This window comes from Poromitra crassiceps, assembly GCF_964638095.1.
Source record: "Poromitra crassiceps genome assembly, chromosome: 10".
NCBI classification, from domain to species: Eukaryota; Metazoa; Chordata; class Actinopteri; order Beryciformes; family Melamphaidae; genus Poromitra; species Poromitra crassiceps.
In genome coordinates this window covers 28,476,331-28,503,997 of record NC_139631.1, presented here as the reverse complement: position 1 = coordinate 28,503,997, position 27,667 = coordinate 28,476,331, and the positions used below count along the sequence as shown (strand labels likewise).

The 27,667-nt window shown below is 46.6% G+C and overlaps 1 protein-coding gene across 2 annotated transcripts in view; it reads left to right on the top strand.

The window, feature by feature from the left end:
• The window catches only part of pip5k1bb (phosphatidylinositol-4-phosphate 5-kinase, type I, beta b), a 65,435-nt gene extending 37,816 nt beyond the window's left edge, over nt 1-27,619 (top strand). Inside the window, exons 7-15 of one of the 2 annotated variants that reach the window (XM_083644492.1) lie at nt 565-861; nt 16,984-17,180; nt 17,593-17,676; nt 18,602-18,650; nt 18,757-18,841; nt 20,885-21,046; nt 23,005-23,128; nt 25,798-25,921; nt 26,163-27,619. In XM_083644492.1, the coding sequence (XP_083500618.1) occupies nt 565-861; nt 16,984-17,180; nt 17,593-17,676; nt 18,602-18,650; nt 18,757-18,841; nt 20,885-21,046; nt 23,005-23,128; nt 25,798-25,921; nt 26,163-26,165 (1,125 nt within the window). In that variant the 3' untranslated portion in view covers nt 26,166-27,619. Of the gene's footprint in view, nt 1-564; nt 862-16,983; nt 17,181-17,592; nt 17,677-18,601; nt 18,651-18,756; nt 18,842-20,884; nt 21,047-23,001; nt 23,129-25,797; nt 25,922-26,162 lie in introns of both variants that reach the window. The other variant, XM_083644491.1, reaches the window with a different exon arrangement.
• The last annotated feature ends 48 nt before the right edge of the window (nt 27,620-27,667 follow it).

The window sequence follows — 27,667 nt, the reverse complement described above, 5'->3', positions numbered from 1 at the left end:
ACATAAATAACCTACACATAACTATAACCTCTGTAATATTTTTACATTCTCTGTGTATATTCTCTAGTGGTAGAATTAAGCTATAAGCCACAAGACGCAAAGCGCTTTATGTTTATTAAAAAGCAGTAAAGCTTAATTTGAATAAGAACATAGCACTAACGTTCCATAAGTCTTTTATGCTAATTCAATTTTAATAATGATTAAATGGTGTTCTTACACTGAGCAATGTAGTCTTCAAACAGTAGCTAAACAAAGTGGTTGCTAAGCGACATGTAAGTATATACATGCACGAGTGTTGGTTTCAAGTTAACACATTAATATTTAAATGCACAGTCATGTTTATCAGGCATTTTACAATGTCTACTGTACAAACATGACTCAGCCATTCAAAACCAAGGACCGGAATTTGTTTTGTATCTGTTTTGTCATCAAGTGCATAATGCTGGAGATGCAAATCTCTTTTTCTCTAGAGATTTCCACTGAAAATAATTGATTAGGAAGAAGCCTAATTCATGTGAATGACACTATCTATATTATGTATTTTGATGCTACTCGTCGCTACAGAACCTGAACCAGAACCCACGAACGCTGCTGCCCAAGTTCTACGGGCTGTACTGCATCCAGTCCGGAGGCATCAACATCCGGCTGGTGGTGATGAACAACGTGCTGCCGCGCTCGGTCAAGATGCACTACAAGTACGACCTGAAGGGGTCCACCTACAAGAGGCGAGCATCCAGGAAGGAGCGAGAGAAGTCCTGTCCCACCTACAAAGACCTAGACTTCCAGGACATGCACGAGGGCCTGTACTTTGACGCAGAGACCTACAACAACCTAATGAAGACCCTCCAGAGAGACTGTCGGGTAGGTGTGTGTGCGTGTGTGTGTGTGTGTGCGCGTGCGTGCGTGCGTGCGTACATCAGTGAAAATCAAGACGTTCTCTGTCTAGATATTCACTGACGTCTCTGAGCCCTCTGAAACAGCAACGTCATGTTAGAACAATGACATGACTGTCATTTTGTCATAGAGGAAACAAACAAACAAGAAATTCTAGATTCCTTGGATGCGGATATAACTGATATAACTGGGTCTGTTGACTCTGGTGATGTTTCTGTTTGAGTGTTAGTAAACATGATCAGATGAGATATGATTCCCCTCTGTGGAAGACCCATGCCTTCATTCCTTCCCTAAACAAGTGGATCTGAACACACACACACACACACACACACACACACACACACACACACACACACACACACACACACGGACACACACGGACATGGTTGGTTTGGTTGTAACACAGTCTCACAGAGAATTGTAAAATAGCAACGTTTTGGACCAACGTTGCTATGTTACAATTTCGGCTCGAAAATTGTAAAATGGTAACGTTCTGAGATCGTAGGGTTAGGGTTAGGGTAGGGGGAGGGGTTAGAAACAGAAAATCTCTGTAAACCACGCCCACCCCTGTAGAAACGTACGTTACCATTTTACAATTTCGGAGCCGAAATTGTAACATAGCAAAGTTGGTCCAGAAACGTTGCTATTTTACACTTTTTTGGAGAATCAGAAGTCAGGAAGGGAGACATATTGCATTTGGTGAAGGGGTTTTAGTGGCCTATGGGAAGTCACCAACCTTCATCCATGTAATCGATTGTGGACGGACGGACAGACACACACACACACACACACACACACACACACACACACAGACACACACACACAAACCCGCAAACCCACAAACTCATCACATTGTCCATCTGTTCAGGACAGGAGAGTGTGTGCGCATCTTAGACCGGACAAAATGATTTGAGAACAGGGAACTTTCCATGTGTCTGTGGTGTCGGTGGGGCTGCAGTGTTTCTGCCGTGTGTTCAGTCAGTGGAAGTTCTCAGCCTCCAGCTCCTGGCTGCTCTGCTCTCTCTGCACTGCTGTGTCTCACTGCATGACAGCTCTCCAAAACACTCAATGTGCCTCAGACATGATCCTGGTGAGCGTGAGAGAGAGCGTCCGCTCGCTCCAAAGATAGGCCTCCAATCTAAGGCTGGCATGCCTCTCTATTTCAGAGCAGAGGCCGGGAGATTGTCCCATGTTGTTCAACAGCCGAGACGAGCCCGGATCTCGTGATCCACCTGCTGCTTCATTGCTTTCACAAGATAGGTGAAAACAGAGATACCTGATATTGCACAGAGCAGAGATTTCAGCGTTGGGTATCTATTTTGTCCATCACTATTCTTATCATCAAATTTGACAAGAGAGTGTCAGGGAGCCTGTTGAATGGCGAATATGATGCTGGAGAGACTGGAAAAAGCCTCCCAGGTGATGAAGGATACTGTGACCTTTTTTGATTTGTTGACATGATTGCCGGCCGCATCATAGGCAAGGAAAAAGAGTCTAGAGACTTTAAAAGAAAGTGTTTATTTGAGTTAACCTCATTTCTACCAGGCAGAAGGCTTGTCTTCAACTTAACAAGAATTGAGATACTGAAGCTCTCTCGCTCAGCCGGAACCAGTGAGCCAGTAAAGAGTAGCACCAGTGAAACATGAGGTGAATAAGATGGCATGGCCACTGTGAAACTGTCCATCTTTAAGACTTTAAGTCATCTGTCATATGTGTTCCTTTGCCCTGGTAGTGGCTGCTTGATGATGGGCTTTAGAGCAGCAGGCCAGTGGAATACTTCAAAGCACCCATGTTGTAATCAGGTTTGTTCCGCTTGACATACAGATACCGCACATGACGCACACACACACGGACACACACATACACACGCACACACACACACACACACACACACACACACACACACACACGGACACACACACACACACACACGCACACACACACGCACACACACACACACACACACACACACACACACACACACACACACACACACGCACACACAGACACACACACACACACACACGGACACACCCAGACACACACCCAAGGCTCCTCCACTCTGACATTTAATGTGGGCTCCGACCCGTATGTGGATCTGCATCTGGATGTGCGGATCAGTGCACCGGAGAGCAGAGGCCAGGCCCGGAGACCAGAAAGGAAGACCTCCTGCCAGAGTTCCTGCTGGGCTTGCCAACCTTTCGGACCTGGCAACCCTGCATGTGCACGGGCCTGCCAACCTGTCAGACCTGGCAACCCTGCATGTGCACGGGCCTGCCACCCTGTCAGACCTGGCAACCCCACACGTGCCCATTCAGCTAACAACCTAATGACTTCCATTACACCGGCCTCCGCTTAATTGTTTGGATTTACAGCGTGTGGGAATAGAAGAATCTTGACGGTTTTATCGCCAAGCTGCGATTGATAGCGCATGGAATGGAGTTAGCTGTAATGAACAGCGTGATGCTGCAGGTATATTTAGGCCTGTTAGGTAACAGTCTACTCTGTGTGTGTGAGAGTGTGTGTGCGCGCGTGCGTGCGCATGCTTGCGTGCGCATGCTTGCGTGCGCATGCTTGCGTGCGCATGCTTGCGTGCGTGTTTGTGTGTGTGTTTGTTTTCATGGTGATTCGAGAGCACTGAAGCTCATGCAGCTAGCTCCTCTCCACTCCACTCCTCTTTCGTTTGTTTCCAAAACTAACGGTCTCTTCAGCTGCAGACGTGTCAGTGGAGAGGCGGCGATGAAGAGGGGATTAAAATGGCCCTGCTATTTGAAGCCTGAAGGGCTCTCTCTCTCCTGCTTGCCCAGCATCTCGCTCGCTCATACCGTCCCCCTTTTCTCTGTACTTCTAAAATTGATGACTCTAGTCGAGGGATAACATCAACTTCCAAGAACAGACTGCAATCACTCATCATTTTTGCATAATGTTTTTATATGGATTAAATCGAAAACATTTTTGTGAATTCCCAGCATTCCACTCTATTAGATGATTTGCATTCCCACCTGTTAAGTGAAGACCGTCAGCGGGTAATGCTGGTCACAAGTGTGTGGGCCTCTGGGAAAACCTGGGTCTTGTGTGACAGTGGATTATTATATGGTCACAAGGGCTGAGACATGGTGGCTGAGGTCCCTGTGAGGAGCCGAACGATGGCAGAACCATCTCCTCTCTCTCTCCTCATTAGCCAGCATGCTGACTCGCCACATGTTCTCTCAACGACTTCTTCTTCCAATGTTTTCCTTTTATTGTTTTGTTAAGCAGATTGCAGCCAGAATTACATCCTCTCCTCTTACTAACTCAGTGCTTTTTTAATGTGCTGGCAACTGCACACACACACACACACACACACACACACACACACATGCACACGCACACGCACACGCACACACACACACACACACAGACACTTACCCTTGCCTTGCACAGACATGCACACACATAGCACAGTTGTGCAGCACCTGAAAAGCATACCGCATGCAGTATATGTGTGTGTGTGTGTGTGTGTGTGTGTGTGTGTGTGTGTGTGTGTGTGTGTGTGTGCGTGTGCGTGCATTGTGGGTATGTGTGTGTCTGTACATATGGAAGTGAGACTGTTGAGCTGCAGCAGCTGTTAGCGACGCTGCGCTCTTTAGTCTGTTATTGTCATGCTTCCTGCCTCCTGAGCAGGAAACAAAGTGCCCTCTAAGCAGAATCTCTGTTCATTTCCATGAGTAAGCAGCTAGCCCCTCACCCCAGGAGAGCGCTGCAGTAAGCAGCTAGCCCCTCACCCCAGGAGAGCACTGCAGTAAGCAGCTAGCCCCTCACCCCAGGAGAGCACTGCAGTAAGCAGCTAGCCCGTCACCCCAGGAGAGAGCTGCAGTAAGCAGCTAGCCCCTCACCCCAGGAGAGAGCTGCAGTAAGCAGCTAGCCCGTCACCCCAGGAGAGAGCTGCAGTAAGCAGCTAGCCCCTCACCCCAGGAGAGAGCTGCAGTAAGCAGCTAGCCCCTCACCCCAGGAGAGAGCTGCAGTAAGCAGCTAGCCCCTCACCCCAGGAGAGCGCTGCAGTAAGCAGCTAGCCCCTCACCCCAGGAGAGCACTGCAGTAAGCAGCTAGCCCCTCACCCCAGGAGAGCACTGCAGTAAGCAGCTAGCCCGTCACCCCAGGAGAGAGCTGCAGTAAGCAGCTAGCCCCTCACCCCAGGAGAGCACTGCAGTAAGCAGCTAGCCCCTCACCCCAGGAGAGAGCTGTAGTAAGCAGCTAGCCCATCACCCCAGGAGAGAGCTGCAGTAAGCAGCTAGCCCCTCACCCCAGGAGAGAGCTGCAGTAAGCAGCTAGCCCCTCACCCCAGGAGAGAGCTGCAGTAAGCAGCTAGCCCCTCACCCCAGGAGAGCACTGCAGTAAGCAGCTAGCCCCTCACCCCAGGAGAGAGCTGTAGTAAGCAGCTAGCCCCTCACCCCAGGAGAGCACTGCAGTAAGCAGCTAGCCCCTCACCCCAGGAGAGAGCTGTAGTAAGCAGCTAGCCCGTCACCCCAGGAGAGAGCTGCAGTAAGCAGCTAGCCCCTCACCCCAGGAGAGAGCTGCAGTAAGCAGCTAGCCCCTCACCCCAGGAGAGAGCTGCAGTAAGCAGCTAGCCCCTCACCCCAGGAGAGCACTGCAGTAAGCAGCTAGCCCCTCACCCCAGGAGAGAGCTGTAGTAAGCAGCTAGCCCCTCACCCCAGGAGAGAGCTGCAGTAAGCAGCTAGCCCCTCACCCCAGGAGAGAGCTGTAGTAAGCAGCTAGCCCCTCACCCCAGGAGAGAGCTGCAGTAAGCAGCTAGCCCCTCACCCCAGGAGAGAGCTGCAGGGCCAAAACACACGAGAGAGAGGGGCAACAGAAGAGAGGGGGGAGAGGAAGTGGAGGAAGGAGGGAAGTGTGAAAAGGGGGCAGTGTTGTTCCCAGAAACGTGTATGTAGTGGGGTGACAAGACCGCTGAGGCATCATTTTTGACTGTTATTTGACACTAAAACGCTCAACCGTTACATATGAATTTCCTTCTGCTGGCCCCTCCCCCCAAGTCAAGTTCAAGAGCATGAGGGGTCATAAGAAACCCAGGGGTTCAGAAGGAGGTTGGAAGGTAATTCGGGATGGTATCTCTGCTATGTGGGTCACTTGTAGCGGAAATGTAGGGTACGCTCTCTCCCTTTTTGGTGTCCTCTCTCTCCTTTCCCGCCTATGTCACTCTGGAGATCCCCTGATACTCTCTGAATGCCAAAAGAACTGAAGACATTAATAATCCATGTAGAGCTCTACTGTATCTCTAGAGAGAGAGAGAGAGAGAGAGAGAGAGAGAGTTGTAGAGTGTTTTGTTATTCTCATTGGCTCTGTGTGTGTGTGTGTGTGTGTGTGTGTGTGTCTGTGTGTGTGTGTGTGTGTGTGTGTGTGTGTGTGTGTGTGTGTGTGTGTGTGTGTGTGTGTGTGTGTGTCTGTGTGTGTGTGTGTGTGTGTGTGTGTGTGTGTGTGTGTGTGTGTGTGTGTGTGTGTGTGTAACAGAGAGCAACACCATGTCCCTGCTGTATTACTGTTACTGTGACAGACTGACAGACAGTAATGATGATAGCGATGCTAATGCTGATGTCAAGCTGTTGTGACAGTTTTGCTCGCAGCACATTTGGCAGCGGAGATCTCATCGCCACGGTGACAACCCAAGTCAAACTAGACTAGATTAGATTTATTTTCGAACGTGTTAAAAACAAAAAAAGTAAAAAATACACGTAAGGAAAATCTAATAATAACCAATACAATTCACAGCAAACATATACAGCAAACTCTCAGTAATCAACATAAATACATATTTCATGTCCGAAAAGGATTAGGAAGAAGTGAATAGTCAAGTCCTACCCCTATTTTTATATTATAGACAGTTTCTGTTGCTATGGGAACAGTTTGGACTCTCGTTTATTTCCTGTCAGCTATTATATTAGCAAACTGTACAACAGGAAGTAAGGCTATAGGGTCAATTTAGAATGTTTATTTTGTCAAGTTGAAACTGTCTATATCTATAATTAATATTATATTATACTATTCTATTTTTTTTTTACTACATTATACTTTATTCCATAACATTACAAAATATTATATGATTTCACATTCAGACAAGTACATAAATAAGAAGATTCAGGCAGGTGCACACACACACACGCACGCACGCACGCACACACACACACAGACACACACACGCACACACGCGCTTGGTAGGTGGAAAACAATGTGTTGCATAATGGTCATGGAGCAGGCAATGTGGCTGGACTGGCTGGACATAAACAACCATTTATTGTATGGCCCCGCCTCCTCAGTCATGTGATCCTCTGAAAACAATGGCTTCTCTCACTCAGTCAATCAACATCTGAAGAGTCGGCCAAGGCTCCATTACAGTAACGGCTAAGCTGTATGTCATGCAGAAAGGTTACACTGTATCTCATTTAACTGTCATTGTAAAACTTTGAGTGTGCCATTATTACACCATTAAATGTGAAACTGCATACTTTCAGAGGGTTATATTTAAGGGTGTCACTTTGTGTTGAAAAGTGGTGATAAGATCAGATCTCAAATCTAAGATCTTAGATCAGATCTAAGATGAAACACAACATGTTAATGGTCTTCAACCTATCATGGTCAATCAACATTGTGGGAGTTTGAGTTGTCTCTTCTCTATCTTATTTTTTTTGCTTTTAGATGTTTTATTACAGAATGTGTATGAAACCCATGAGCAAAATAGTCATACATTCGGTCATTGTGTTACTTATGGATGGAAAATAAATGATTCCGCTTTTTACTGGGGACCCCACTTTGAGAACCACCGGCATAGGCTACTACTGAGTCGATGATACGGAAATACTAAATGGTCGACTGCACAGGTACGGTCATCCATATGCATCACATCCACCACTGCAACACCATGTCAATCGAACAATGCCAATATCACATCTACTGTAGAAAGCACCAGTGCATGTCAGTCAGCCCAGCCATAACAATATCCAATATCACTGCCCTAAAATATGACAAAGTAGAAACAACTGGAGGAACGTTACTTTTTTTGGACAATGTATCTTCTATATTTACACTGCATTGTATGTTTTCTCATTGTTTTCTCACTGCGTTCGCATTTGTTGGTAATTTCTTGGTGCAAGCTATTTTTCCAGAACATTTGATAACAAATTATGCTTTTAACAAGTGATGGGGACAAAATTGTCCATTTTAAAAAGTGGTGGGGACATGTTCCCAGCAACCCAGTGTAACTGACACCTATGAGTAAGACCAGAGAGTTTCTCAAAGCACTCTGGGAAAGGACAGAGAGTGATGAGCAGAGCTATGAATGCCACGCCGATACGTTCTTCCCGTTGCCTTGGAGAGAATGTTTTTCTCATGAAGTGAGGCAGAGACGCCTGCTTACAGTTTGACACGCACAGTGTGACAGTACAGTGTGCAGTGTGCAGTACAGTGTGACAGTACAGTTTGACACACACAGTGTGACAGTACAGTTTGACACATACAGTGTGACAGTACAGTTTGACACACACAGTGTGACAGTACAGTTTGACACACACAGTGTGACAGTACAGTTTGACACACACAGTGTGACAGTACAGTTTGACACACACAGTGTGACAGTACAGTTTGACACACACAGTGTGACAGTACAGTTTGACACACACAGTGTGACAGTACAGTTTGACACACACAGTGTGACAGTACAGTTTGACACACACAGTGTGACAGTACAGTTTGACACACACAGTGTGACAGTACAGTGTGCAGTGTGCAGTACAGTTTGACACGCACAGTGTGACAGTACAGTGTACAGTGTGCAGTACAGTTTGACACGCACAGTGTGACAGTACAGTGTGCAGTGTGCAGTACAGTGTGACAGTACAGTGTGACAGTACAGTGTGCAGTACAGTTTGACATGCACAGTGTGCAGTGTGCAGTACAGTTTGACACGCACAGTGTGACAGTACAGTGTGCAGTGTTCAGTACAGTTTGACACGCACAGTGTGACAGTACAGTGTGCAGTGTGCAGTACAGTTTGACACGCACAGTGTGACAGTACAGTGTGCAGTGTTCAGTACAGTTTGACACGCACAGTGTGACAGTACAGTGTGCAGTGTGCAGTACAGTTTGACACGCACAGTGTGACAGTACAGTGTGCAGTGTGCAGTACAGTTTGACACGCACAGTGTGACAGTACAGTGTGCAGTGTGCAGTACAGTTTGACACACACAGTGTGACAGTACAGTGTGCAGTGTGCAGTACAGTTTGACCCGCACAGTGTGACAGTACAGTGTGCAGTGTGCAGTACAGTTTAACACGCACAGTGTGACAGTACAGTGTGCAGTGTGCAGTACAGTTTGACACGCACAGTGTGACAGTACAGTGTGCAGTGTGCAGTACAGTTTGACACGCACAGTGTGACAGTACAGTGTGCAGTGTGCAGTACAGTTTGACACGCACAGTGTGACAGTACAGTGTGCAGTGTGCAGTACAGTTTGACACGCACAGTGTGACAGTACAGTGTGCAGTGTGCAGTACAGTTTGACACGCACAGTGTGACAGTACAGTGTGCAGTGTGCAGTACAGTTTGACACGCATAGTGTGACAGTACAGTGTGCAGTGTGCAGTACCGTTTAACATGCATAGTGTGACAGTACAGTGTGCAGTACAGTGTTCAGTGTGCAGTACAGTTTGACACGCACAGTGTGACAGTACAGTGTGCAGTACAGTGTTCAGTGTGCAGTACAGTTTGACACGCACAGTGTGACAGTACAGTGTGCAGTGTGCAGTACAGTTTGACACGCATAGTGTGACAGTACAGTGTGCAGTGTGCAGTACAGTTTGACATGCACAGTGTGACAGTACAGTGTGCAGTGTGCAGTACAGTTTGACACGCACAGTGTGCAGTGTGCAGTGCAGTTTGACACGCACAGTGTGACAGTACAGTGTGCAGTGTTCAGTACAGTTTGACACGCATAGTGTGACAGTACAGTGTGCAGTGTGCAGTACCGTTTAACATGCATAGTGTGACAGTACAGTGTGCAGTACAGTGTTCAGTGTGCAGTACAGTTTGACACGCATAGTGTGACAGTACAGTGTGCAGTACAGTGTTCAGTGTGCAGTACAGTTTGACACGCACAGTGTGACAGTACAGTGTGCAGTGTGCAGTACAGTTTGACACGCATAGTGTGACAGTACAGTGTGCAGTGTGCAGTACAGTTTGACATGCACAGTGTGACAGTACAGTGTGCAGTGTGCAGTACAGTTTGACACGCACAGTGTGACAGTACAGTGTGCAGTGTGCAGTACAGTTTGACACGCACAGTGTGACAGTACAGTGTGCAGTGTGCAGTACAGTTTGACACGCACAGTGTGACAGTACAGTGTGCAGTACAGTTTGACACGCACAGTGTGACAGTACAGTGTGCAGTACAGTTTGACACGCACAGTGTGACAGTACAGTGTGCAGTGTGCAGTACAGTGTGCAGTGTGCAGTACAGTTTGACACGCACAGTGTGACAGTACAGTGTGCAGTGTTCAGTACAGTTTGACATGCACAGTGTGACAGTACAGTTTGACACGCATAGTGTGACAGTACAGTGTGCAGTGTGCAGTACAGTTTAACATGCATAGTGTGACAGTACAGTGTGCAGTGTGCAGTACAGTTTGACACGCACAGTGTGACAGTACAGTGTGCAGTGTGCAGTACAGTTTGACATGCACAGTGTGACAGTACAGTGTGCAGTGTGCAGTACAGTTTGACATGCACAGTGTGACAGTACAGTGTGCAGTGTGCAGTACAGTTTGACATGCACAGTGTGACAGTACAGTGTGCAGTGTGCAGTACAGTTTAACATGCATAGTGTGACAGTACAGTGTGCAGTGTGCAGTACAGTTTGACACGCACAGTGTGACAGTACAGTGTGCAGTGTGCAGTACAGTTTGACATGCACAGTGTGACAGTACAGTGTGCAGTGTGCAGTACAGTTTGACATGCACAGTGTGACAGTACAGTGTGCAGTGTGCAGTACAGTTTGACACGCACAGTGTGACAGTACAGTGTGCAGTGTGCAGTACAGTGTGACAGTACAGTGTGCAGTACAGTTTGACACGCACAGTGTGACAGTACAGTGTGCAGTGTGCAGTACAGTGTGACAGTACAGTGTGCAGTACAGTTTGACACGCACAGTGTGACAGTACAGTGTGCAGTGTGCAGTACAGTGTGCAGTGTGCAGTACAGTTTGACACGCATAGTGTGACAGTACAGTGTGCAGTGTGCAGTACAGTTTGACATGCACAGTGTGACAGTACAGTGTGCAGTGTGCAGTACAGTTTGACATGCACAGTGTGACAGTACAGTGTGCAGTGTGCAGTACAGTTTGACATGCACAGTGTGACAGTACAGTGTGCAGTGTTCAGTACAGTTTGACATGCATAATGTGCTTGACGTGGCGAACACGATGCATTAAGCCACACGGGTTTTCATTCAACTGGCTCCATACCAAAGATGCATTGTTTTTTGCAATGAATCATGCGGTTTCCCTTTCGCTCTGTTAGGTCAAGTCACCATCCGATCTGATGCATCCTCGGTTGGCTTCCAGGATCTTTATCTGTCCTCTATCCTTGCATTCCTTTGTTTTGGAATTGGGTTGGTTAGATGTTACCAGTGGTGTAGTCTACCTTTTTTCAGAGGGTATACTGCATCTGACTCTGAAAAAAAAAACCTCTTTTGTTTGGTGGGTAAGCAACGTCACAGCTACGTCACGCTCGTCACGCTGGCACGGAGGAAGCCCCTAGGGTGCAAAAGTCTGCGCTTTGTAACACACAGAGCGCACAGGGTGAATTTTATGAATGGAAAGTGAAAACGATACGTATCATAGCACATTTCGCAGTGCGCGTACGCAAATCTGAGTAATTTCGCAGTGTGTATATGGCGTATACGTGCATATCACGTAGACAACACCACTGGATGTTACCTACAATGCGTCATGGGACACAAGAATGCATAAAATCGCATATTGAGAAAGAGCCAGCCTGCTGGTTTATCCTACCAGCTAGTTAATTACAGTTAATTACATTCCTGATACATACCTGATCCTCTTGATCCTGAGGAGCAGGATGAAGAAAACTGATTTAAATGGCATAACCATAGTTTTAATAGCAAATCCTTTTGAAGAGGGACAGGAAAAGAAGGCGGGTGTGGGGGTGGGTGGGACTAATCCTGCAAGTGATGTGGTTTTGTTCTGTTTAATTTAAGATAGAGACGTTATCATTCCTAAAAGCATGTGAATAAGTGATAATGTAGCACGCGTCCCTAAATGATTATCTCATGAATTAGCAACGCGTGTGCTTTTGCAGAATCTCTCCCCAGTGTGTGTGGCTGGATGATAGTTCCGGCAGCAGTCATCTGGATATGGGCTCACTTCTTTGGAGTGTGCGATTGTGACTGCAGTCAGCATATAACCGCTATCAGTGCTTAAACAGAGCCAAAAGAGACGTGTGAAGAGGCTCTGTGTTCTGTCGTTTCAGCAGACACACTCCCTTTTCAAAAAGCTCCCAGTGTATTATTGTCACTGCAAAGTGGGCCATGCCAGCCAGCACTACAGCCCCACTGGCACACACACACACGCACGCACGCACGCATGCATGCACACACACACACACACACACACAAGATTTTGTTCAAGAACAGAGGCTGCTGTGCAAGGGCGTAACATACTGGGACCTACTGTAAGGGCTCAGATGGGGGAAAAAACACTTAAACGGTCTTCAACATATCAAGGTCAAACAACACTGTGGGAGTTTGAGTTGTCACCTAGTATGTGTCAACACTGTACTGTAACGTCACCAGTGACATGAGATATATTTTAGAATGAGTCAACACTGTACTGTAACTTCACCAGTCAAATCAGATATATTCTCAAGTAGATTACCGACATGAAACTCACACCTTTGCCTGTGCAGCGGGAGCAGAAGACAATCGACAGCAGGGTCCAAAATTAGCACCATGCCTTTTTAGGCAATGTACATGTATGGGAGGGGGATCAGTATAGAGGAGATAGTTACGGTGAAAAAAAAATGGCATAATGGCGCATCAAAGGAGCATAGCGTCCTGGGCTAACTACGGAGTCGACAATATGAAAACACTCAACAATAAAACGCACAACGTCGACCGTACAGGTACAGTCACCCCCATGTGTCACAGCCACAGCTGCAACACCATGTCAATCAAACAATGTTAATATCACATCTACTGTAGAAAGCAGCAGTGCATGTCAGTCAGCCCAGCCATAACAATATCCAATATCACTGCCCTAAAATATGAGGTTTATTTGCACAATAAGAAAACATACAATGCAATGTAAATATAGAAGAAAGATTGTAATTTTTTTCTTATAATAACTTTATTCCATCAGTTGTTTCTACGTTTAAATGCATTCTCATTTAGTTAACATTTCTTGGTGCAAGCAATTTTTCAGATTTTTTTTTTTTTTTTTTTTTTTTTTTTTACAAATTATGATTTTAACACATTGAGTGCCAGCCGTTTTTCAATCCTGTAGGTAAGTTGTGCCAGTTTTTTTTTTTGAGGATTCTGGCTCATTTTACAAGAGCCGAGGATTCTTTTCTGTTAAGACTTCGTGAACACCAATCATCTAAAAAGAACTAATAGAATGTGTGCTTTCTCTGTCTAAAAGAGTTAGTTTGCAGAGTTAGTAGTTATGTAGATATTAGCCGTTGAGTACAGCATGGTTTCAGAGATTTTCAGAGAGTTTAGAGATAAATGGATTTTTAGAACCACCTCACGTGCCTGTGATTATGGGTGCCCTTGGGCAAGTCTGTATACTGTATTGTGTGTGTGTGTGTGTGTGTGTGTGTGTGTGTGTGTGTGTGTGTGTGTGTGTGTGTGTGTGTCTCCAAACTCCTCCCTCCGTCTGTGCTGCGGAGGGAGGAGGCTCCGCGGCCGCTCTCGGGCAGTCTGGACTGTAAAACTGGCTCGTTCGTTTCTTGAGGTGTCGGCTGAGAGCTTTGAAGAAGCTTTTGCGATTCTGGTCTTATTTATGCGCAAAGGTACTCGAGTGTGTGTGTGTGCGCGCGCGCGCGTGTGTGTGTGTGTGTGTGTGTGTGTGTGTGTGTGTGTATGTGAAATCGAAAGAGTTTTCGCCCAGCTATTTCCTTGAAAATTAGACTGGCTTTCTCCAGCTGACACGCTGACCCGTGGCTGTGGCTTTCTCTCTGTCTGGAGAGAACTGTCGCCACTTAGTGGTCGGTAAAATAGATTATACACATTCTCTTCCTCCAATATTGATATAGAAGACGTAAAAGGGGTTGATTGATGTCCCACCGTCAAAAAAAAAAAATGTTTATGTAAGACGAGATATCTCGTCTTTGGCACTCAACGGTTGGATTATGTAAGACGAGATATCTCGTCCATGGCACTCAACGTGTTAAAAAGGGATGGAGACAAAATCGGCCATTAGAAAAGGTGGTGAGGACATGTCCCCAGTGTACATAACACCTATGCTGCTGTGAAAAAGCTGCCTTCCTGTTATCCCATTCACCCACATTTGTTAGACGTGAGCAGTGTGCTGCGTTTGAACTGAGACCAGAGTGAGTGTGCTGAACTAAATATCCTGCTGTTATGCTTCTGAGGAATATCATAATGGTATTCCACTGTTGTGTTTTGCTGTCTTTGTGACGGCCATTTCTCTTTACGTGACTCTATTACAGTTTCAAAGCACTCGGCAGTGTTTTTCTGAATCCTGTGAAAAAAAGGAATGCTTTTTGTCTCATGGCTTGATGGACAAACAGGCAGATAAATGCAGCCGTTTATTTATTGGCTGTGGTGGTGTGATTGCTTTCTGGGGCCAAGACAGCCAGTAATGGCCTTCTGTAGGCAGCCTGGTGTGTGTGTGGGGCCAAGACAGCCAGTAATGGCCTTCTGTAGGCAGCCTGGTGTGTGTGGGGCCAAGACAGCCAGTAATGGCCTTCTGTAGGCAGCCTGGTGTGTGTGTGGGGCCAAGACAGCCAGTAATGGCCTTCTGTAGGCAGCCTGGTGTGTGTGTGTGGGGCCAAGACAGCCAGTAATGGCCTTCTGTAGGCAGCCTGGTGTGTGTGTGTGTGGGGCCAAGACAGCCAGTAATGGCTTTCTGTAGGCAGCCTGGTGTGTGTGTGGGGCCAGGGCAGCCAGTAATGGCCTTCTGTAGGCAGCCTGGTGTGTGTGTGGGGCCAGGACAGCCAGTAATGGCCTTCTGTAGGCAGCCTGGTGTGTGTGGCTCTATTCAAAATGGCTGCTGTTTGAATAAGCCGGGGGAGTGAAGGGATGCAAATCGTCATTATGGAAAAGTCAAAGCTCGAACAAAAGCCCAAGTGTTTGTTTGAGTCAGTCATTATGTCTGTTGTGTTTGTGTGTGTGTGTGTGTGTGTGTGTGTGTGTGTGTGTGTGTGTGTGTGTGTGTGTGTGTGTGTGTGTGTGTGTGTGTGTGTGTGTGTGTGTGTGTGTGTCCATGTGTGTGTGTCTGTGCGTGCGCGCTCTCTGGTCCTCGCCTCGTAACACCATCCGCCTCACATTCCCCACATAAACGGGTCAGTTTTCTCTGGATTGTGGCTCACAGCTCTCTTTGATTATGTCTTATGTACTTTTTGTTTCCATTGCCTCTAATACAGCGCGGCATGGAAACTATTTGATTATTTACGGGTGTAAAGCGAGAGGTACCTGGAGGGGTTTCCATGACGATGAGGATGAACATTCCCGCGGTTTTAGTCACCTCGTTGTGTTTGAGTGTTTCTCGTTAGGACAGACTTAATTTCCTTCATCCCTTAACTTCCTCCTCCCTCATGTTTTCCAACCATGTTGTAGTCAAACTGACACACGCACGCACGCACGCACGCACGCACGCACACACACACACACACACACACACACACACACACACACACACACACACACACACACACACACACACACACACACACACACACACACACACACAGAGGGCGTTTGCTGACAGAGGATATGATGGGACTTGGATGAGTTTTGCTTCTTGTTGTCAACTTAAATGGAATTAAGGAATTTAACAAATTAATTATCAGATCATCAAAAATAGCATAGAAAATATCAGATTAGTAGAAGTAAATACCCCTCCTCCTCCTCCCTTTCTATTGGTTCTTTCTCTCTTTCTCCACCCCTCTCATAGACACAAACATTCCCATCTGAGTCCAAAAAATCTGATCATCAAAAACAGACATCTAAAGAAAAACAAACGACTTGTTCCAGTCATGGCCATTAAGATAAGCAGCCACCAGCCTGACCACCTGTCTGTGACCCTGACCCCATTCCCAGATCCAGCTCCCTCCTTCATAATAAGACACCTCTCTCTCCCTCCTCTCTCTCTCCCTCCTCTCTCTCTCCCTCCTCTCTCTCTCTCTCCCTCTCTCTCTCTCCCTCCCTCTCTCTCTCTCTCTCTCTGAGCACTAAAAAGGAGGAGACATGAAGTCGGAGAGACCCTGGGAAACTGGGTGAAAGGCTCCTGAGACAGGTCAATGTGTAACACTTGGCTCACTGTGGAGAAACACCTTGTTTATTTAGGCTCAACCTCTCTGGTCTTTGAGGCGCCGAAGAGCGTGTCAGGTGTTGAGCAGAAAAAGGTGTCTTTCATAACATTTCATAACGTGGCCGTTATTTGCCGTAAAAGGTCAAGTGTGGTGGTGGAACCGGTTTGGAGGAGAATAATCCCGTAAGTATTCACTCCCCCACAACAGCTCTGGAGTGCGGGTTCACGGAAAACATGAAGTTAGCCTTCCTGGAATGTTTTCACGTGCCTCTGCACGTAATGAGTGGTGGAATATTGTGCTCTCTCACCGTGATGAGAGTCACCTCAATAATGCAAAACCGGCCTGGCTGTAAAGAGAGACAATCCTGACCCGTGCGTGCGTGTGTGTGTGTGTGTGTGTGTGTGTGTGTGTGTGTGTGTGTGTGTGTGTGTGTGTGTGTGTGTGTGTGTGTGTGTGTGTGTGTGTGTGTGTGTGTGTGTGTGTGTGTGTGTGTGTGTGTGTGTGTTGTGTGTGTGTGTGTGTGATTTCCTGTAGGTGCTGGAGAGCTTTAAGATCATGGACTACAGCCTGCTGCTGGGGGTGCATGTCCTGGACCACAGAGAGGGGGGCGAGCCGGGCCAGGCGGGGGGCGACGGCAGGAGGCCCGTGGGCCAGAAGGTCCTCTACTCCACAGCCATGGAGTCCATCCAGGGAGACGGCAAGGCCGCCGAAGCCCTCACCACAGACGACACGTGAGTCTGCTGAGCTGGGGCAACACACAGATCATGCACACCTATACGGGCGTACACACTCTCTCTCTCTCTCTCTGTCTCTCTCTGTGTCTCTCACACACATACAGTCATCCAATCACGTGCTTATAGCTTGCACGGGACGCTCAAACAGCATAAACAGTAGGCTGATGCTCTCATATAACCATAGCTACACAAATACAAAACACAGTCCCACGCATGAATGCAAATATTGTAAGTGATACTCTTACAAACACTTGTAAAATGCGAGGAGGCGCAACGCCTTTATTTGAACAGCTTTTCAAGCATTGCAGTGAATCATGGCAGGACAAGAGTGACTTACAGATATTCCTGACTACATTATACGCTATATATTCTATATAATAAGGTATATGTTGTGTTTACTCTGTTTCAGGATGGGTGGCATCCCTGCCAAAACACACAAAGAAGAAAAGCTGCTCATCTTCCTGGGCATTATAGATATTCTGCAGTCCTACAGGTACGGGAAATGAGATGATGTAACCCTGCTGTCATTTACAAACCTTGTATGTTCCAACATTGGCGCTGCGATATTATTATTGAATGGAAAATGCATTTACATGGTCCTTTATGCAGTGAGCACGCATTGACCCCCCCCCCCCTATTCTGTTCTCTCAATCTCTCATTATTTTTTCTCAAATTCTGAAAAGTGAAAATATCTGAAGATCCAATAACCAATACAATACAATACAATGCAATACAATACAATACAATACAATACAATACAATATGTGACAACAGACACAGAGAGAGAGAATGTGCAGTACAGTGTGACAGCATGGCATGATTCATACAGATTAACTGCTTTACACTTGACACTTTTGCAAGTAGCAGACCTTTGATGTTGAGTTACCGCCCTACGCTGAGGGAAAGAGCAGCAACAAGCCACTCTAGCCAGCTCCTAAAAGGACTCAAGAATCGTTTCCTCTCCAACACCATCTAAGTGGACACGGCGGTCTATCAGTCTTCTTTATTCACACATTGATTTTGTGTCCTGAGAGATGGGGGGGGGGGGAGAGGAGGTCAAGTAGTCTGCCTTTCAGGCTTGTGTCGATGTTTTCAAAGGTTCACATCAATTGTCAGCCTGGTTGGTCAAGGCATAAGAGACTCAAACTGAGTGGGTGGGGTGAACAGACCAGATTTCGCCCCTACTTATCCTATCTTATTTCTAGTAAACTTTGTCTGAGACCAACCATAAGGGCTCAATTTGATCACAACAATTAAATCGTGGAGGTATTGTCCGTTACGAAGCTGAAAAGTAAATGTAGTCTGTGCTGTGCCGAGCAGGAAGGAGGAAGCGTCTCAGGTGTGATTGGTCAGAGCTGCGGGGAAGTTGTATGCAAACATGTTTGTCATACAAGGTCCTTTGTTTTATTTCCCCTCAGGTTCATTAAAAAGTTGGAGCACTCATGGAAAGCCCTGGTGTACGACGGCGTAAGTTGATCGGCCGCACAAATCCGATACCACTGCCTTTATCAATGCTCTATTCATTCGCTCACATTCTCTCCCATCTTGGCACTTTCTCCCTGTCTGTCCTCAGGACTCCGTGTCGGTGCACCGGCCCGGCTTCTATGCCAATCGCTTCCTCAAGTTCATGAGCACGAGGGTCTGCAGGAAGACTCAGCGTAAGTCGCCGGGTTGATAATCATCATCACGCATGACAGAGTCAGACTGGCACACACGCCAAGTATGTTAAAAGCAAGAGAAGAAGAGAAGGGGGGGGGGGGGGGGGGTGGAGTGGGGGAAAAGGAGGTTGTGATGGCTGCCAAACAGTCAATCTGTAATCAGTTCAGTGTGGCACAGTTTAGCTGACACCATAAATAACCTAGGTGGCAGTCAGTCACGTGGACGTGAGCAGGATATGCTTGCCTCAGACTTTTTATTGTGTTTCATAGACGCACTGTTGGGGGATTCGTGCGTCACTGCCAATACGTGAGGTCGATGGTAATTCATCGTGAGTTGGAATATTATTTCACTGTATCGTCCTCCTGATCGCCCGGATTGTTTTGTTTTCCTCCTTATTATCAAAGGAGTCCTCTTTTAACTAGCTCTTGTGTGAGCATTGTCGGCACTGGCAGTTATGCATGACATAACAAACCCATTCTATACTGAATTCCTCATCATCAGTTTGGCATAACCCTCATCATCACTGACGCCCTGAATTCCGCCGAACAAAAGACCAAAAATTCAATCAACTTGTGTTTGATTGAATTTGAGGTCTTTTGTTCAGGGGAATTAAGAGCTTTCAGAATAGATTGGGTTTGTGAATCAAACATTTAACACACACACACACACACACACACACACACACACACACACACACACACACACACACACACACACACAACTGAGGTGGATAAATTAGGTCAAGATCAATGAGCTCCTTTAGCCCATGGAGTATGGCACATTGATTCTTCTAATCATTCCTTTTTTTTTTAATCTAATTTCTTTTTCCCATTTTCTCCCCAAATGTACTTGGCCAATTCCCCTTGCTGTCCTGGTCGTTGCTCCTCCCCCTCTGCCGATCTGTGTTGTAGACCAGCACATGCTTCCTCCAATGCACGTGCAGTCGCCAGCCGCTTCTTTTCACCTGACAGTGAGGAGTTTCACCAGCAGGACGGAGTGTGTGGGAGGATCGCGTTATTCCCCCTTGACCTCTACACTACCCAGATGCCCTCTTTTTGCCATTGCTCAGGCCTCTAACCTCACAGCAGTCAGGCGTGTGGAGCGCGTTCCTCCATCACGTTCACCACGACACCTCGGCAAAACCAGCAGGATAAAACCAGCTTTAAACTGTGGTGGAAATGAATTCACATTTGCCCGCTGAGTCTGTTTGGAGAGCGCTGGGCTCGGCTGTAGGTGAAGCCAAGAAGCCTGTGTGTGTGTGTGTGTGTGTGTGTGTGTGTGTGTGTGTGTGTGTGTGTGTGTGTGTGTGTGTGTGTGTGTGTGTGTGTGTGTGTGTGTGTGTGTGTGTGTGTGTGTGTGTGTGTGTGTGTGTGTGTGTGTGTGTGTGTGTGTGTGTGTGTGCGTGTGCGTGTGCGTGCGCGTGCGCGTGCGTGTGCGCGTGTGTGTGCGCAGCCTGGTGAGATCACACACCCCACAGTCTTGGCTCCCTCACCGCTACACACTTAACTGCTCTGCTGTTTTGGAACTTTGCGTCAAGATCAAATCAAAGTAACACTGTTACACAGGGTTAGGGCCGCGTGGAGCCCCCTGTGAAAATTAACGCGGCGTGCGGCGATGATTGGAGGATTTAGCTGAGCTATTAACCCGCCGCCAAGTCCCGTCAGAGGGGGATGACGAGAGAGGATTTAATTTCATGCCCTGCTTGGGAGGCAGAATGAGGGTGGCTTGGGAGGGGGGGGGACGGTTGTGTAATCGTCATTATGCGTTTTAACAGATTGATCATTGCACTGCTAATTTTAGGGACAGAAGATTGGAGCTTCATTGTGCACGTCGCACACTGGTCCCATCAGGATCATCAGCTCTCCCCCCTCTCTTCCAATGATCGGCCTCCCATTCCTCCTCTGTTCCCCAACCTCTCACCCACTCTTCTCCCCCCTCTCATCTCCTCTCCTCTCCTCTCCCCTCCTCCCCCTCCCACCGCTCAACATCCCAGAACTCTTCCTTTGATCCTGCCGACTCACACGCCCATGTTTGCTCCGCAGCTCTTCGATTCTCCCCTTCAAAGAGGACCCGCACGTCCATCCCGGCTCTGAAGTCGTCCTCTCAGGAGATCCTCTCATCGCAGGCGGACGAGAAGAACGAGGAGCAGGAGAGGAGGGAGCGGCTGGGAGGGGCTCGCAGCCTGGCCAGCCTGGACGGACAAGGTACCCCTCAGTCCACACGGCTCAGTGAACACCTCAGTCTGTCATTCATTGGGAATCAAGTGTGTGTGTGTAGGTGTGTCTGTGTGTGTGTGTGTGTGTGTGTGTGTGTGTGTGTTTTCTTCATAAAGGTGTAGATAGGGCCACCTTGGATGTCCGATGACATTCAGGGCTGTTTGTAGAGGTTCCCGAATTATTAATCAAGTTGTTTCCCCTCACCATTTCTCGATTGCTTCCTAATCTGCCGGGTCAGAATCTGCCGGGTCAGAATCTGCCGGGTCAGCGCCGGCCGTTTTTCTGCTTTTTGCGGCTTGATGGGGCTTTTTAGAAGCACTTGGGGCCCATAAAGAAGGCACTCAGGCCGTAAAACGCTGTCGTCCCAACGACTGGCGTCAGGGAGAAGCTGTCACTGGCTGATATGTGGCCAGCCCGGAACGAAAACAGAAGCTGTCCTGTTATTAACAGCCTGTCTGATACAGTCTGTGTGTGTGTGTGTGTGTGTGTGTGTGTGTGTGTGTGTGTGTGTGTGTGTGTGTGTGTGTGTGTGTGTGTGTGTGTGTGTGTGTGTGTGTGTGTGTGTGTGTGTGTGTGTGTGTGTGTCTGTGTGTGTGTGTGTGTGTGTCTGTCTGTGTCTGTGTCTGTGTGTGTGTGTGTGTGTGTGTGTGTGTGTGTGTGTGTGTGTGTGTGTGTGTGCGTGTGCGTGTGCGTGTGCGTGTGCGTGTGCGTGTGCGTGTGTGTGCCTGTGCCTGTGCGTGCGTGTGCGTGTGCGTGTGTGTGATATCGCTGACCCTACCAGCAAGGTTATGATAAGAGTATGAATCAGGCCTTTGTGAACGTGGCAGCAGATCTTCTGACCTTTCTGTGTGATATGACAGATGAATGCAGAGAGTAGGGTGTGGACCTGTGCAGCAGAAAGAGAAGTCTGGGGTCAAATTACCACATGTCCTCTTCCTCGTCTCTCGTCTACACACCACTATCTCCAGCCGTGACATAACACGCAATAAAGACATTTGTCTTCTTTCATTTCCTAATAGCTTACTCTTTAAGGTTATTACATCAGGCTTGCTGAGTACAACCAAAACCAGTTTCACTCTGAAGGAGAATACAGAGAAATACAGCAGTTTGATTTGAACTGTGTAGACCAGTGCTTCTCAAAGTGGGATCCGGGGACCCCCGTGGGTCCTTGAGAGGGTTCCAGGGGGGCCCCCGCAAAAAGAGGAATCATTTTCTTTCACTATAATTCCATCCACAGGTAACACAATAACAGGATATATGGCTAGTTGGAAGAGAGAGATGTACTTTCAAAAGTTGAATAGATCATTTGGGCGCAGCAGCAACGAACGTTTCAGCCAACAGGCTTTCTTCAGCGTTTTCAACGTTGTGAAGCTGAAGAAGGCCTGTTTGCTGAGACGTTTGTTGCTGCTGCGCCCAAATGATCTATTCAACTTTTGAAAGGACATTTAGCATGCTGGATTGTTCTCTCTTCTAAACAGTTTGTTTTTGCCTCGCACCTAAGTTTTTCTGATTGCATTGAGTGTGCTCGCTACTGGTGGGTCTGGACAATATAATGTATGACTAGTTTGGTCATGGGTTTCATACACTTTCTGTAATCATCTTTGTTTTCCAAGAAAAACATGGCATGTAAACAAGGGTGTATTTTGTCAGGGAAAGTCTGTGTGTGTGTGTGTGTGTGTGTGTGTGTGTGTGTGTGTGTGTGCGCGTGCGTGCGTGTGTGTGTGCTCTTTTCTCAGTGATCTCATGGGCATTCCTGTGTGTGTGTGTGTCGTGTATTTTCTCACTGACATCATAGACGTGTGTGTGTGTGTGTGTGTGTGTGTGTGTGTGTGTGTGTGTGTGTTTCTCTCTCAGCAGTGTTCGGTTCGTTGTGTGTGTCGTGTATTTTCTCACTGACATCATAGACGTGTGTGTGTGTGTGTTTGTGTGTGTTTCTCTCTCAGCAGTGTTCGGTTCGTACCTGCGTCCCGATCTGGTCCCTGCCACCCCGTCCTTCTACGAGGGCTCTTCCATGGGAACCATCTCCACCTCCTCCATCTTTGTAAACATGGACAACCAAACTGAGGAGAGGTACAGTACAAACATGTGCCCGTTTGCCTTTGGGCTGTCTCTCTCTGTGTGTGACTGGCTGCGCGTCTTTCCGGCTGCTCTTATTATAATGATGACAGATTATGTTGGTAGGGTATAGTACGGTAGCAGAACGCATAAATTACCACCTTAAACCTGTGATTGAGGTGTTCACAATCTGGCTTGAAGCATGTACAGTACATGTGCCCCTCCCAACACACACACACACATCACACGCGCGCACGCACACACACACACACACACACACACACACACACACACACACACACACACACACACACACACACACACACACACACACACACACACACACACACACACACACACACACACACACACACACACACACACACACCTGTCAGTGTCCACTCCCACCCTTTTGTCATCTGTGACATGGCTTTATTGATGACGTGCGTCGTGCGTCATGGAGCAGGTGACTCAGCTGGCTTGGCAACATACACACACTTCCTACACACAGCATATACAGTCTGTACTTGAGCATTTGGACACTGGGCTAAAGTTAGTCTCTCTAGCTGTTGACTAACCTGATGGAGTAATATGGGTTTCACATTAACTTCTGAGTGAGCTGCAAAAGAGCTAACTCAGCTTCTGATTGCCTTCCATGTTGTAACAAAGGAGGGGGAAACTCCTGTACGTCTACTGTACTTCTAGTGTGTGGATTGACAATTATTTAGTACAGTACTATGTCTAAAGATATTACCATGCAGGTCATCCTTCCACTATATGATGTGATAACTCCAGGATAACATCCTGTCCAAATATAAATTGATCGAAAACCTAATAAAACCTGTTCATGCAATAAATTGGTGGATACTGTAATAACATATTAACCAGCAATTATTATTTCACAACGGTTTTAATGATGATGTAATAATATTGTAAGTTATTGTTTTTTTGTTTGTTATTACATTATGACTAAATATGATTATATAATCAGATGAAAATGTCACACCCCTATATATATATATATATCAGAAAACTGTAAACTGTTTTGAAGTCTGTCATTTAATTTGACAGTTATTGAGTGTTAAAGTGTGGACCAGTGACATCACTGGTCCACACTAACTCAAATGAATAACTCATTAACTCAAATCAACTCTCAATAACTGTCAAACTAGATGAATGACTTCAAAACTGTCATCTAGTTTGACAGTTATTGAGAGTTGATTTGAGTTAATGAGTTATTAATTTGAGTGTAATAGTAATTTTGATGACATACTTCTAAACAGTTTACAGTTTTCTGATATACTACTGATATTCTAATGATACAAAGCTGGTTGAAAATGGGCGGAGTGTTCCTTTAAGAAGTGGTAATCACCATACAGTAGATTGATGCTTTTATTACATTGTCCCAGACTTGAACAAGTTTCATTTGGGCCCATGTAGGCTACTGTAGAGCATTTGATCACATTCAAGTTGTTACATTATCTGGCAGTTTCTACATTACATGGCTCCTTGTTCGGACCTTCATATCACCTGTTCTTTGTCCCGTCCGTGTTTCTGTCGCCCCCCCCCTGCCTTGCTCCTGGGGCGGTGTGTCCAGTAGTGTCAGGTGGAACAGGCTTTCCCAGCCGCCATTGTGAGGCTGGCCTGGTTCTCGTCCGCTCATCGGTCACCTGCCTGCTGCCCGTGACATTGTTGTGTCTCATCAGTCACCTGCCTGCTGCCCCTGACATTGTTCTGTCAACTGCTTTCATGAATATTTAAACGGTGGCTTTGACAAGGTCTTACTTAGTGCCATTGTGCTAAAGAAAGAGTGCTGACAAAAGAGGACATGTGCAGTGGAGACTAACTATCTAGTGACAATAATCCCTGTCTGTCAGCCGGTCAACCAACCACAGTAATAAACACATTGTGCTGTGATGTTTCAGTGCACGGAGAAAAAAATAATAATCAAAGGCTAGTTTCTATTTATATATCCATCCATCTCTCTGTCTAGCTCTAGGATTGTTTACTGCTTTGTTGCTCTATACCTGTCTTTCTTTCTGTGGCATTTTCACATTGGCTTTCTGCACAGAAAGCACACAATCACATGCCATATAATGGTAAAAACACATTCCTGAATTTAGTCAGGAGTCACCTGATGCAGAAAGGAAAAGGGAAATATGTTCTCATGCTGCCCTCTGCTGTTTGAAACAACAGCTCACATCTCAAATTTAAATGAATAGTGTATTATTTTCAAAGATATTTTATTAGCTATTTTCTGCCTTGTGTCTATATGCTACAGGTGACTCTTGTAGTACATACCTGACCCAGTGAGGGTCTCAGCAACACCATATTAGAGACATGGGTCTGTGGAACTGTGGTCAAATGAAGCCAGCCTTGCCTAGATTTTGTTCATTTCCTGAGAGACGGTTCAGAGAAGACGAGCCTCCCAGCAGAGACCTCCACTGGCCAGACATCAGACAGGTTTCCGGTCCTTCTAGCAGGAGGCTCACTTGTCTGCCTCTTTGATTCTTTGGATCCAGCTGCAATAGTGTGGGATTAGCTTCTGTGGCTCGTCATTTCATCACTTTTCCAAGTGCACCTGTGGTTTAAGCCATCATTTTAGCTGCTTTTGACCCCCTAATATAGTCGGGCAACACTGACTCACTAGATTGATGGTGTGCAAATGTCTTCCCCTGTGTTAGGGAGGACATGGCGTCCAGCTCCACCTTCACTCTGGAGGACAGTGCTATCTGCCTCACCTCGGAGCAGAGCACTATGGACGTGGACATAGACCGTGATGATGGATCTGTCCTCGATGTCTACTTGGTGAGTTGTCTTTTCCTTTGTGCCACTCTATCAGCTCACACTGGTGTTGGAAAGTCCAGTTTAAATATGGTAATATTAGTTTGTATCATCTGTAGCTGTGCATCTTTAGCGTCCACAAATGTTGAAAATGGAAGGTCTTCTCTCAGATGTCATCTTCTGCTCAGATGTCATCTTCTGTTATGGTACCACCACATTCTGCGTTTGCTTAGGTTGATCCTTGATCCTCTCTTCTGCCCTGCAGTGAAAAGAGCAGCTTTACGACCTTCATTTCCTCCTGCGTTTTACTCCTGCCAATCATCAGACAATCGCCGCACTCCACTGGCCAGGCCACACTGGCCTTTTGACTCCACATCCAGCGCTGCTAGATCCACTTTGCCACGTCTTGTATTGCCAAAACAGAAAAGAGGAGTGAGAGGCTCCGCTGGGCGATGATGGACTAAAGAGAAGACCCCAACAGAATCACAGCGATGGACATCCGCAGGAAGCCCCACATTCCATCGTACTGAAATCATCTGACGAACATTAGGCTGAATTGAGTGCCGCTTCTTAGAGCATGTGTCAGCGCAGTGCCATTAAGTTTTATATGTAGAGTATACTATTTTCATGGCCTACACAAATATATACACATTTAGAATCAAGTATATATGAGGAGAAAATAGATATGCAGCATATACATTTCTTTTAAACGTTTCTTTCTGCTGACCAGAAAGCAATGACTGATGGTTTCAAACATTTGCAGCTGCTTTTAGTTGCTGGTTGGATGGAAAATGTTTACAGTGAATTTACGGTGGCATCCCGGTCCCCGATGACGCGGGACAGGATGGCATCACGGGAGCGGACACAAACCAGCTTGTAGCCGCAGCCGGCGCAGAACGAGGAGAGATTCATATGAACGGACTGATTCAGTGAGCAGACTCTTTAGCCGCAGGACGAGGAGAGATTCATATGAACGGACTGATTCAGTGAGCAGACTCTTTGATGAGTCACAAGTCACCGAGGCCCAACGCAGACTGTGACGCAGCCAAGGTGGGTATCCTGGCTGTTTGCTCCGCTCTGAGAGGAACCCACACCTTCACACGCACTGGCAGAGGGGCTGCTGTGAAGGGCAGTGAGAGACGAAAGCCCGAGTTACTGGATCTTGGATGACGTGGAGAGCAGGATGACACACTCGCTCTTGATAAAACGGCACTTTTGATGTTGGTTATGATTACTGTAAGAAATATTTTACTCTGAGGATGTTTGGTTTTAGGTGGGTGGGCTACCTGACGTACAGTAAGCACAGATTTGGATGAGTGAATATGCACATTTTTATTTTATTTTTTACATATGCACACCTCTGTAAGTCATTGCTAGTCCATGTACACAGAGACAATGAAGGACTATTGTAGATCATTTTGATGTGGAGCTACTAGTTTCGTGAGGTTTGTGTCATGACTGAAGATGCTTTTACTCAGGATATCCTTTGATACTGAAGAAGCGTGTCCTCTTGAAGAAGCGGAGACCCGACTTGGACACTTTGAAGCTGTCTGATAGCTCTTCATCAAGACCATATCCAAACTTGTATTGTTGAATTCCAAGATCACACCTGTGTCAGTTGAGACCATAATTTATTATAGAAATCTCAATAACTACCATTTGCTGAAAAAAAACTATTTTAATCGCTGAATGTAAAGACAATGTGTATTTATATATAGAGACTCCTATAAATAAACTGCTGAAATTCAGTGTCTGTCTTTGCTTAGTCAT